Genomic DNA, 12,733 nt, shown 5'->3' with positions numbered 1-12,733 from the left:
GAGACTCCCCCAGAGATCCCTATGAGGGCATGGAAACTCCATGAAGACCCTCTCCAAATGGTTGGGAATGCTGCTGAATCCCAGAAACATCCCTCCCACCATGGCCTGGGTGTGCAACAGAGAGCCTCCCAAAGAGATTGGCAATGCAATGGAGACCCCCACAGAGACCTCCTTAAGGGCTTGTGCCCCCTGCTGCACTCCAGAGACCCTCTCCTCCAAAGGTGTAGGGACTCCACACTGACCTCCCCAGGGACTTGGGAACCCCAAGGAGACCCCCTCAGACACCCTGGTTTCCCCCTCCTATAACCTCCAGGGCCTTGGAGACCCTGCATAGGTGACCCCAAGGCTTTGGGGATCCCATAGAAATATTGTCCCTGGGGATGTTGTCCCCCAACAGAGACCTCCCCCTCCCAGGAACATAGGGACCCCACAAAGACCCTTCCCTAGGGATTGAGGGCCCCACAGACCCCATCCATGGCTTGAGAACCCCATGGAGACTCCCCTAAACACCCTGGTGCCCCCTCCTGTACCCTCCAAGGTTTCGGGGACCCCTCACAGATATCCCCCCACAAGGCTTTGGGGACCCCACACAGACCCTCCCCCATGGGCTGAGAACTCCACACAGACCCCCAAAAGGATGTGAAGACCTCGCAGACATTCCCCCCAAAAGGGCCTGGGCACCCTTGCGCACCCCCTCCAAAGCTCCCCGCAAGGCTCCGCGATCCACCCCGGACCCCTCCCTGCCCCACGGGCCCCGCCCCGCCCCACGGGCCCCGCCCCTCTGCTCCTCCCTCCGCCTTCTACCGCGCTTTGTCCACCCGCGGCCGCCGTAGAGGAGGGGAAGGCGGAGTTCCCGCGCTCGGCATTCAAACGGCGGCGGCAGGTAACGGGCAGGGGATGGGGATCGCGGCAGCTCCCCGGGGTCTGATCGTTGTACGGGGCCCCTCATACCGGGGAGGAGTTGGGGGGAGGCATCCTCGGCTCCTTCTGACTTAGCTCCCTCGCACCTCTCGAGTGGGACCCAGGAGAGCTCAACTACCCCTGAAATGGGACCTCGGAGTCATCTTCTGCCCCCCCAAATTGGGACCTCCCTCACTCCAGAGGTCGGATCTCGGAGTCATCGTCTGCTCCCGTCTGGGACCCTCACTCCTACAGATGGCAGCCCTGACCCACCGCAACCTGGGACCCCTCCTTAGCCCCAAAGATGGCACCTAGCAGTCTTCTCTGCTCCCCGGCAAACCTGGGGCATTCCCGCATTACCCCCAGGGATGAGACTCCAAGTCCTCCCCACGATCTGGGACTCTCAGTCCCACCCCAGCCGTGGTGCCTTTTGATGGGGTAGACTCTCCCCTGTCCTGCTGGGGGCATTTTCCCCTCAGCTCAGCTCCATCTCTTGGTGCCAATGCCCTTAAGCCAGCAGTCCCAGCTCTTGCGTTGTTCCAGAGCCATCCTAGACCCCTTTTGTCGTTCGTTACCTGATCTGGCAGGGAGGAAGGTGGGCAGGGACACACACACAGGGGTGACAAACTGCTGGGCTGGGGCTTGAGCCCTTTGCAGCTCATCCTCCTGTGCAGTTCCCTCGGCATTTTTGGGGGTGGGGGTGTCATCAAGTCTCTCCCCTGCAGTTTCAGGACAGTCTGCAGCGATGGAAACCATCAAGACTCCCAAGCATGTGGCCCACAGGCTAGGTGAGTAGTGTTTGGGTGTGAGCCCCATATCTTTCCAAGGTAAATGGCAGAGATCTGAGCACTTTGCTGTATGGAGGTGATGGGGGATAGAGTGGTTCTATGGGAGATGAAACCGACCCCCACCTCACTCCAGCCTCCTTTCAGGCAGTCTCCCTTGAGCCTGATTTTCTCCAGGCTGAACAGCCTCACTTCCCTCAGCTGCTCCCCACAGAACTTGTGCTCTAGACCCTTCCCCACTTTTGCTGCCCTTTTCTGGATGTGCTCCAGCACTTCAAGGTCCTTCTTGGAGTGAGGGCCTGAAACTGAACCCAGCATTTGATGTGCAGCCTCACCAATACAGAGTGCAGAGATTTGGCCATCCCCTTTCCACCTAGCAGTGACTTGGGAAGAAAAACACTATCACTTCCAAAGTCCACCCTTCCTCCTTCTCCCCAGCTTTATTGCTGACCACAACGTGGTCTGGGATGTCCCTGCTGCCAGGTGAAGTTAGCTGTCTCCTCCCAGCTCCTTGTGCACCCTAAACCTACTCCCTGAGAAGCAGAAGAGGCCTCAACACTGTGGGAGCATAGGGATAGCTGATAGCAGCCATAAAGCTGTGGTTTAAGATCAGGCTGCAGGCCAGCAGGTCAAAGGAGGAGATTCTGCCCCTCGGCTCCCCTCCCCACCTGCAGTGCTGTGTCCAGCTCTGGGGTCCTCAGCACAGGAGAGACATGGACTTGTTGGAGCAGGGCCAGAGAGGTCTACAAAGATGATGTGAGGGTTGGAAGCCCTTTGCTGTGAGGACAGGCTGAGAGAGTTGGGGTTGTGCAGCCTGGAGAAGAGAAATCAAGTCCTTCTTGTGGCCTTTGAGGAGTTGAAGGAGGACTATAAGAAAGATGGGGACAGACATTTAGTAGGGGCTGTTGTGAGAGGACAAGGATTGAAGGCTTTAAACTAACAGAAGGGAGATTCAGATTAGGTGTAGGGAAGAAATTCTTCACTCTGAGGGTGGGGAGACAGTGGCCCAGGTTGCCCCATCTCTGGAACCATTCCAAGTCAGACTGGATGGGGCTATGAGCAACCTGATCTATTTGAAGATGTCCTTGCTGACTTCAGGGAGGGGGTTGGACTAGATGACCTTTAAAGGTCCCTTCCAACCCAAACCATTCTGTAGGTCGATGATGCTATAAAACATTGCACAGATCTTCACAGAGAGGCTGAGGAACCTGATGAGGTGGCTCATGACAGTTTGGTGGGACTGGGGTCTGATTTTGGTGTGAGATGTTGCTGTTTGAGGTGACTCATGGGGCTGGTTTCTCCTTTCTTTTCAGATGGGAGCCCAGTTTCTGTCACCATCCCTGCCTCTCCTTTCATGCAGAAGCTTGGATATGGCACCGGAGTCAACGTCTACCTGATGAAAAGGTGAGTGTGAGAGCACAGGTGTGCTGTGCTGCTTGGGAAGGGGGCTTGGCATTGGTTTTCCCTCTGGAATAATAAAGGGATTGGGAAATGGTCGAGCTCTGAGCAAGAAAATGCTGCTGTTACTGACCTGTCCCCTTCAGATGGGGCTGAGGAAGGACTGTGGGATTTCCAGCTGTGTGCTGGGAAGGAGCCTGTTGTCTTGGGATAACCCCATCAGTCTTTCTCTGACCTGGAATTCAGGCATCTGGGATTCATTCCTGGCTCTCTTTGGGCTGCTGGGCAAGGCTCTTCTCTCTCCATGCTGAGCCTCCTCCACCTGAAAAGGAGAATCAATACAAATCTCTTCTAAAATGCCTGAAAATGTAATGATTGCAATACGCTGAAGTTGGGGGCACTTATTTTAGTATTATTTCCCAAAACAGAGGCAAGAGCTCTTCAGAAGGGCTCCTTAGTGACCTGTGTGAGCTTTAACTGTGGTGCTACCATCAAATGGTGTTGAGAGGTTGTGGCTTTCCTCATGCAGATCTCCCAGAGGTTTGTCACACTCCCCGTGGGCTGTGAAGAAGATCAATGCCAAATGCAACAGCCGCCAGCAACACGTCTACCAGCAGAGACTGAACAAGGAAGCCAAGGTCTTGAAAAAACTCCAGCACCCTAACATTGTGGGTGAGTCTCCAGCACAGGTTGTGCCACTTACAAGGGCAAATCAAGCTTTTGGAGCTGACTCTGGAGTCCCAGCTGATGGGACACGAGGCTGCTGCAGGGTTCCTCTGCTCTCCCTGTATCCACCGTTCCCAACAGAGACCTTGACCTGGCATGGGGCAGTGGCATGGAGGGTTCAAGGTAGCAGGGTCAAGGTGAGCCCTGAGAGCTTCATAAGCAAATCATAGAATCATTTAGGTTGGAAAAAGACCTTTAAGATCAAATGCAACTGTTAACCCAGCACTGCCAGCTCAGCACTAAATCATGTCCCTCAGCATCACATCTCCATGGCTTTTCAATCCCTCCACCACTGCCCTGGGCAACTTGTTCAGGCCTTGGCAACGTTCTCAGGGAAGAAATTGTTCCTCATTTCCAACCTAAATCTCCCCTGGTGCAACTTGAGGCTGTTTCCTCTTATCCTATCACTTGTTCCTTGGGAGAAAAGGCCAACCCCCACCTGGCTCCAGCCTCCTTTCAGGAAGTTGTAAAGAGTGAGAAGGTCTCCCCCGAGCCTCCATTTCTCCACACTAAACAACTCCAGGTCCTTCAGCTGTTCCTCACAAGACTCTAGACCCTTCACCAGCTTTGTGGTCACTCTTTGGACATGCTCCACTCCCCTCCCCTGGGAGGGAGTGCAGTGCCAGGATTTTAGGTGCAGCCTCACCAGCGCTGAGTACAGAGGGACAATCCCTGCCCTACTCCTGTTGGCCACACTATTGCTGATCCAAGCCAAGATGCTATTGGTGCAGGCAGTGGCTCCCAGAGTGCAGGGATCCCACCCTGCTGCCATGCTGGAGAGCTGGACATGTGTGACTGCCTCTGAGCCCATGCAGGAGCAAGAAGATGTGGCCTACCCAAAAGTCTGGCTTGTGGCTGAAGCCCCTTAGTGCCCTGTCGCCTGTTGAGGTCCTTTCAGTCACTGGGAGGTGGTTATCTGGGTGAGTTACCCAACACCAGTGGTTATGGTGGGACTCACAAGCCAGTTTAAATTGGAACCAGTAGGATGGGCCATAACTTACTGGTGTTTGGGGTGGTTTCTGCTTGCAGAGTAAGGCTCCACATCCCACCGTGGTGACACACCTCAGAGTGACAATGGAGGCTTTGTCACATTCTTGGCTCTCACTTGGCAGGAGCATTTCAAGGAGCTGCTTAAATCTGTTTCATTTCTGCTCTTATCTTGTGTATAAGTCTCTGCTGGCAGTCAGAACAGCAGCTTTGTCTGACTTTATCCCTTTTATTTGTGCTTTAAACCCACCTCAGCGTGGTCGCTTGTGCCAGGTGCTGCGTGCAAGGAACTTTGTATCCCTGACAACGTTCTGCCTTGCTTCTGGCAGGAAGTGAAGAGCAAAGATCTGTACATCTCACTGTGTTTGTGTACTCATTCATGGGAGAAGACTTTTTGCCATGTTGTTATGCAAGAGTTTGTAATTTCTTACTCCACCTGAGGAATGTTCTTTATAGACAGGAGTAAAACAGAGAGGAAAAGAGGTTCCATGCCAGACCATTACTCTTAACCTTGGGAAACAGACCCTGTGAGCAAACCCTGCTTTCACAAACAGCCCTGCACACTATCTCACTTCTGCAGCTCCTCATCTTTGCAGATGGGGATTTGTCATAGAATTGCTTTGGTTGGAAGACACCTTTAAGATCATCAGGTCCAAACGTTTTACCCAGCACTGCCAGGTCACCATGTCCCTCAGCTCCACATCTACATAGCCTTTCAATCCCTCCTGGGATGGGGACTCCACCACTGCCCTGGGCAGTCTGTTCCAGAGCTTGACAACCCTTTCAGGGAAGAAATTATTCCTCGTGTCCAACCTAAATCTGCCCTGGCACAACCTGAGGTCCTGCAGATGCTCTCCTCCTCTTCTGCAGGGTCTCTGTCCTGCATGGATCAGGGTAAACCTCCCAGTTCCTGGCACAGGGCACAAAGCTGACCTGAGAAGTACCAAGTGGGGCAATGGTCAAAAACTGGAACTCAGGAGGTTCTATCTGAACTTGAGGAACAATTGCACTGGAAGAAGCTGCCCAGAGAGGTTGTGGAGTCTCCTCTGCAACCTGCCTGGATGCAATCCTGTGCAACCTGTTCTGGGTGACCTTCTTTAGCAAAAGGGTTGGCCTAGATGATCTCCAAGGGTCCCTTCCAAGCCAACCATGCTGGGGTTCTGTGGGTGTCTTTGGGCTCTCCTAGAGGAGGGAGCTCCTTGACTTTGCCAAGATTTGTGGCTTGTGTTTTCTGTGGACGTTCTCCTGGGGCTTTAGCTCATGAGCCAGTTCTCTCCCAAGATGTGAATTTGTCTAGGTTTGGTTTGAGCCACAGGCAAAGCCACCAGGGTAGCAGTTTTAAATGCCCTGGCTCCATCAGAAAATGTTGGTGGTACTTCAGCTCTAACAACCCAATCTCTGTTTGGAAGGTTACCGTGCCTTTACCAAGGCCAGCGATGGAAGCATGTGTCTGGCCATGGAGTATGGAGGAGAAAAATCTCTCAATGACTTGATTGAAAAGAGACTTGAAGAAAAGTTGGGCCCTTTCCCTGCTGCCACCATCTTCAAAGTTGCCTTGAACATGGCAAGAGGGTTGAAGGTAGGTTTAATGTGAGCTCTACCTGTTCTGTGTGGAATCACAGGTTTAGGTTGCGTGTTAGGGAACAATTTCTTCACAGGAAGGGTTGTCAAGGCCTGGAGCAGGCTGCCCAGGGCAGTGGTGGAGTCACCATCCCTGGAGGGGTTTAAAAGCTGTATAGATGTGGTGCTGAGGGACATGGTTTAGTGGTGACCTGGCAGTGCTGGGTTAATGGTTGGACTCAATGGCCTTAAAGGCAACCAGAGCAGGAAGCCTCTCGTGTTAACACTCTGAACTTCAAGCCGCATGATACTGTGCTCCAGCCAGCACTTTCATTTTGAAGCTGGCATGACAGTTTAAACCCACCACTCCTTGTCCTGTCACAACAGGCCCTGCTAAAAAATCTGTCCCCAGCTGTCTGATAGATCCCTTTAAGTACTGAAGGGCCACAAGAAAGTCTCCCCATAGCTTTCTCTTCTCCAGGCTGAAGAACCCCAACTCTTTCAGCCTGGTAGTGAAAATAGCTCCTTGCTGCCTGTGGCTACCAGCCAGATGTGCTCGTGTACTTTGCCTCATCAGCTGCTGCTCTAAGTTTATATTTGCAGAGAAAAAAAAAAAGGGAGGGGAGGGGAGGGAAGTGGTGTCAGTGGTGCTTTAAACCACAGCACAGCTTCTGAGCCTCACAGCTCTGAGCTTCTGAATAATGTAGACCACCCTGGCCACCAGTACCTACTCTCATGCACTTGTAGCAACAATAGGGAAAGGCAGAGAAGCTTCCCAGGGCCTTTCAATACAGCTAACCAATAAATCCCTCAGACTAGGCTGGGTGTGATGACCTGTGCCCTGGGTTTTGCAGCTCTTACAGGTGTTGAGCCATCCTCAAGTGCTTAAGCCTTAAATATGTTAAACGTTATCAAGCTGTTGCTTTGTTGTTCAAATCCTGCTTCTTCTCACCTCTCTGTGACTGAAAGCAAGTGGTAACATCTCCTCTCTGCCTCTTAGTATCTTCACAATGAGAAGCATCTGCTCCACGGAGATATCAAGTCTGCCAATGTGGTTATTAAAGGTGATTTTGAAGCCATCAAGATCTGTGATGTGGGAGTGTCCCTGCCTCTGGATGAGAACATGACTGGTAGGTAGGGTGGCCTGGGGGAGAGGAACTGAATCCTTTGTGGCTGCTGGAGTTTGTTTCTGTGGGCACAGCCAACCCACTTAACTCTCCTCCATGTCCTCCAAGGAAAGGACTGGTTTGTGGTTTGCACCATTAAGAGGATCTCCAAAAGGTCCTAGGTGTGACATCTCTCTTGTGCTGTTTGCTCCTGGAGGCAGGAGTACACAGGATGCTGGATCAAGCCCTGCTGAGGAAATGCTCTTGCCAGGGAGTTTAGTAAATGAGCCTCTCTCACAGGGCTGGGAGGAAGCACAAGCCAGCTCGTGAGCACTGTAAAGGCCTCTGGAATGAGAAGCAGATGTCTCATGGCGTCGTGGCTTGGCTGCAGGCAGCAGGCGTGCAGGGGGTTCCTGACAGTGCCTTCCTCTGCCGATTCAGGCGGCGCTGGGGCCTGCCTCAGCCTCCTCCTTTCTGCTCCACTGCCTTTTTATTATTCCCTTGCACCAGCAGCAAGAGCCTGGAGGCAGCGCCTCAGCCTAACCTCACAGACTGCCTCAAGTTGGAAGGGACCCTCAAAGGTCACTGTGTCCAGCCCCCCTGTAGTCAGCAGGGACATGGTGCCCAGGCTGCCCAGGGCCACATTGAGTCTGATCTTGGATGTCTCCAGGGACAGGGCCTCCACCACATCTCTGTGCAGCCTGTTCCAGTGTTTCACCACTCTCGTGGTGAAGAACTTCCTCCTGATGTCCAACCTAAATCTACCCAGCTCCAGTTCCAAGCCTCTCATCTTATTGCTCTAAGTTCTTCTAAACAAGTCCTTCCTCAGCCTTCCTGTGGGTTCCCTTCAGATATTGAAATGTAGTTACAAGGTGACCCCAGAGCCTTCTCTTCTCTAGGCTGAACATCTCCAAGTCTTCAGCCTGTCTTCATAGGAGAGATGCTTCAGACCTCTGATCATCTTTGTGGCCTTCTTCTGGACCTGCTCCAGCAGGTCTATGCCCCTCTAAAATTATCACTTTCTGGGCTGATTTATCAGGAATGAGTCCTCTCCACCTAGCCTTGATTTAGGTTTCACTTCCTCATGGATCTGAGGTGGTGAGTACCCACTGGTGGTGTGAGGGTGCTGAGTCCCTGTCTGTGTGGCTGCCAAGGATTAAAGCTTAACAGCCTGGGAAGTGTTGAGGGATTTTGGTGTTTGCTTCCTATTACAGGATGGGCTTTGAAGAACAGTTTCACAACCAGCAACAAGCAGGTCCTGCTTGACTGGCATGATGTCCTTGTATGACAAAGTGACTCACTCAGGGGATGAAGGAAAGGCTCCAGATATGTCTCTCTGGACTTCAGGAAAGCTTTTGAGACTGTGTCCCACAGCATTCTCCTGGAGAAACTGTCTGGTCATGGCTTGGATGGGTGGATGCTTTGCTGGGTTAAAAACTGGCTGGATGGCTGAGCCCAAAGAGTGGTGAATGGAGTTAAGTTAGGTTGGCAGCTGGTCACAAGCAGTGTTCCCTCAGAGCTCAGCTGGGCCTGTTCTGCTGCATAGCTTTATCAATGATCTGGACAAGGAGATCAAGGGCACCCTCAGTAAGTTTGCAGATTTCACCAGGTTGGGAGAGAAAGCTGAGCTGCTGGCAGGTTGGGAGGCTCTGCAGAGATCTGACCAGGGTGGCTGGGTGGGCTGAGGTCAATTGGATGAAGTTTAGGTCCTGCATTTGGGTCACAACAACCTCATGAACACTGCAGGCTTGGGGAAAAGTGGCTAGAAAGCTGCACAGTGGAAAAGGACCTGGAGATACTGGTTGACAGCTGCTGAAGATGAGCCAGTAGTGTGCCCAGGTGGCCAAGAAGGGCAACAGCATCCTGGCTTGGAGCAGCAATAGTGTGGCCAGCAGGAATAAGGCACAGATTGTCCTCAGGTACTGACACTGGTGAAGCTGCACCTCGAATACTAGGTTAAGTTTTGGGTCTCTCCCTCCAAGGAGGACACTGAGGTGCTGGAGCATGTCCAGAGAAGGGCAACAGAGCTGGTGAAGGGTCTAGAGCACAAGTCTTGTGAGGAGAGGCTGAGGGAACTCAGGGCAAGCCTTTTCTTTCTCTCTACAAGTCTCTGAAAGGAGGTTGAAGCAAAGTGGGGGTCAGTCTCTTTTCTCAAGGAACAAGTGACAGGACAAAGAAACAGCCTCAAGTTGTGCCAGGGGAGGTTTAGGCTGGACATGAGGAACAATTTCTTCCCCACAAGGGTTTATCTAGACCTAGAACAGGCTGCCCAGGGCAGTGGTAGGGTCCCCATCCCTGGAGGGATTGAAAAACTCTGTAGCTGTGGTGCTGAGGGACATGGTTTAGTGGTGACCTGGCAGTGCTGGGGTAATGGTTGGACTCAGTTATCTTGGAGGCCTTTTCCCACCTTAATGAGCCTATGATTTGCTGACAGATAAGGGATTTCTTAGAGAGGATGTAGCTCCCTTGTCTTGGGAGCAGTGCCTGTGGAAGGGATGGAGTCAGAGCTGGTGCTTCCTTCCTCAGGCTGAGAGCTGATCACTTCTGTTCTCTCAAGGCTAATTAACTAAGCTCCAAGAGGCAGTAAATTGAAGTGGTGAGAATGGCTTGGGCTGGAGTAAAGAAAACAGGAAGGCTTTGTGGTGGAGGCTGACAGAAAAGGTTCTTGAGGATGAAGGTTGGATTGGCTTCATCCCCATGCCCTTGTCTGGGGAAGTTGTCACCTCAGCAGAGACCAAGCAGAAGGAGGGAAGAACTTGGGTGAAACATAGGTAATGTCTCACTTCTCCATTGTGTGGGGGTGACTCCCATGGCCCAGCAGACACCCTGAGCCTTACTGTTTCCTTGCAGTGAGCGACCCAGAGCTGTGCTACATTGGCACAGAGCCCTGGAAGCCCCTGGAGGCTCTGCAGGAGGGCGGTGTGATCACGGACAAGACTGACATCTTCGCTTTTGGGCTGACCCTCTGGGAAATGATGACCCTCTCTGTGCCCCACCTCCACCTCAGCAACGGCCCCGAGGATGAAGGTTTGTCTCTGCTGTCTTTGCTGCTGAGCATTTCTGCTCCTAGAAATGCTTTCCTCTCTTAGTACTCTTAATGTGATGTCACTCGCTTGAACAGTCCAGAAGAATATTTGAGGCAGCCTCTCGCAGGGCTCCAGCTCCCTCCTAGGAAGGAAGTTTCTCATCTTCAGACAGAACCTCCTGGGTTCCACTTACTGCCTGCTACCCCTTGTCCTGTGTCTCCTGGGATAGAAAAGCTAAAGGAATTGTGTTGTGCCTGGGCCAAGGGAGCTGGGGCTGTACCCCAGCAGCCAAATACCTGCAGTTGAGATTTTGAGCATCTTCTGCCCAAATCCAAGTGGGGATTTGTTATAAAATCATACAGTGGTTCAGGTAAGAAAAGACCCTTAAGGTCATCAAGTTCAACCATCAACCCAGCACTGCCAGGTCACCACTAAACCATATCCCTCAGCACCACATCCACACAGCCTTGTAATCCCTGCAGGGATGGGGACTCCACCACTGCCCTGGGCAGCCTGTTCTAGAGCTTGACACTGGTTTGGGGAAGAAATTTCCTCATGTCCAACCTAAACCTCTCCTGGCACAACTTGAGGCCCTTTCCTCTTGTCCTGTTGCTTGTTCTGTGGGAGAAGAGACCAAGCCCCATCTTGCTCCAACCTCTTTTCAGAGTAAGGTCTCCCCTGAGCCTCCTTCAGGCTAAACCACCCCAGCTCCCTCAGCTGCTCCTCACAAGATTTGTGCTCTAGGCCCTTCACCAGCTTCTCTGCCCTTCTTTGCATGTGCTTCAATGCTTCAATGTCCTTCTTGGAGGGAGTGAGTGGCCCAAAACTGAACCCAGGATTCAAGGTATGGCCTCACCAGTGCCAGTACAGGGGGATATTCTGTACCCTAGTCCTGCTGGCCACACTGTTGCTGATCCAGGCCTGGAGGCTGTTGGCCTTCTTGCCCACCCCCTTGTTGGAGTTACACCAAGGAGGGAACAGATAGGATGGGCAGGGGGTCCTAGACACTGCCTGTGGGCAGATCTGTGCCCTGGGGTGACACAAAGCTAGAAATCCTGCAGGCTGTGCTGGGAAATCTCTTGCTCCATCAGCCTTCAGGTTGGCACAGACCCACAGGCTGTGTTTGTAACTTGGTCTCCAGGCAGCCAGGGGATTTTTCCGCTCTGCTGCTCTCAGCATCTCCTGCCCACAGAGTATTTTCCCAGCCAGGCCTGCTGTCAGTCATTCAGCAGGGGTAGATACAGCTTCAGAGCAATATGATCATTAGTATTGAAACAGCAAGAGGATGGCACCAGCCTCTTTTTGATGGTACTAATGATAGGAGAAGGGACAACACAGACTGGAACCCAGAGGTTCCATATGAATGTAAGAAGCTTCTCTCCCATGAGGGTGTTGGAGCAGGGGACCAAGCTACATGGAGATGCTGTGGAGCCTCCTCTGGAGAGATTCCAAACCTGCCCGGAATGTGATGCTTGGGCAACCTGCTGTGGGTGACCCTTCTTTAGCAGGGGGAGGTTGGACTAGATCTTCAGAGGTCCCTTCCACCCCCCACTACGCTGGGATTCAAATTAAGTGATTTAAGTCAAAGTCATGATGTAGCCTAGGCAGCAGTAGTTAGTGCTAAGAAAGGAACAATGAATCTGACAGGGAGGTCACATCCCACCACACCCCTGGCAAGGCAGGCCTTGGGAGTACTGGTGGATGAAATGCTGGGCATGAGCCAGCAACATGCACTTGCAGCCCAGAAAGCCTGGTAGATGCCCCATCCCTGGAACCATTCCAGGTCAGGTTGGCTGAGGCTCTGAGCAACCTGCTCTAGTTGAACATGTCCCTGCTGACTGCAGGGTGGGTTGGACTAGGTGGCCTTTAAAGGTTTGGGTGGGAAAGCAGCATTCTGGGATGGATGAGGGACAGTGGGGGACCAAAGCCCCATGTGGTTTCCAACATCCTTCTAACACTTTCACCACTTTCTTGTCCAGATGAATCCTTTGATGAAGACTCCTTTGATGAGGAAGCATATTATGCAGCCCTGGGAACCCGCCCAGCTCTCAACATGGAGGAACTGGACCAGTCCTACCAGCAGATGATTGACCTCTTCTCTGTCTGCACCAGTGAGGACCCCAAGAAGCGCCCCTCAGCCGCATGCATCGTGGAAGCCCTGGAAGCAAGTTTGTCCCAGAAGTAAAAGTATCTGAGCTCTGTGGTGTGGGAGCTTGGAGATTGAACTTTGAGGAGTAAAGCTACT

General features: G+C 52.5%; 1 protein-coding gene across 1 annotated transcript; it reads left to right on the top strand.

Moving 5' to 3' along the window:
* Positions 1-100: 100 nt before the first annotated feature.
* PBK (PDZ binding kinase) lies at positions 101-12,673 on the top strand. Its single transcript, XM_054383373.1, has 9 exons — positions 101-223; positions 703-883; positions 1,626-1,688; positions 2,999-3,089; positions 3,613-3,755; positions 6,206-6,375; positions 7,357-7,486; positions 10,313-10,489; positions 12,468-12,673. Exons 1-9 carry the CDS (start codon positions 101-103, stop codon positions 12,671-12,673), a joined length of 1,284 nt encoding a protein of 427 aa, XP_054239348.1.
* The last annotated feature ends 60 nt before the right edge of the window (positions 12,674-12,733 follow it).

This window comes from Indicator indicator, chromosome 9 (assembly GCF_027791375.1).
Source record: "Indicator indicator isolate 239-I01 chromosome 9, UM_Iind_1.1, whole genome shotgun sequence".
Lineage (NCBI taxonomy): Eukaryota > Metazoa > Chordata > Aves > Piciformes > Indicatoridae > Indicator > Indicator indicator.
This window is presented reverse-complemented; position numbering and strand designations above follow the sequence as displayed.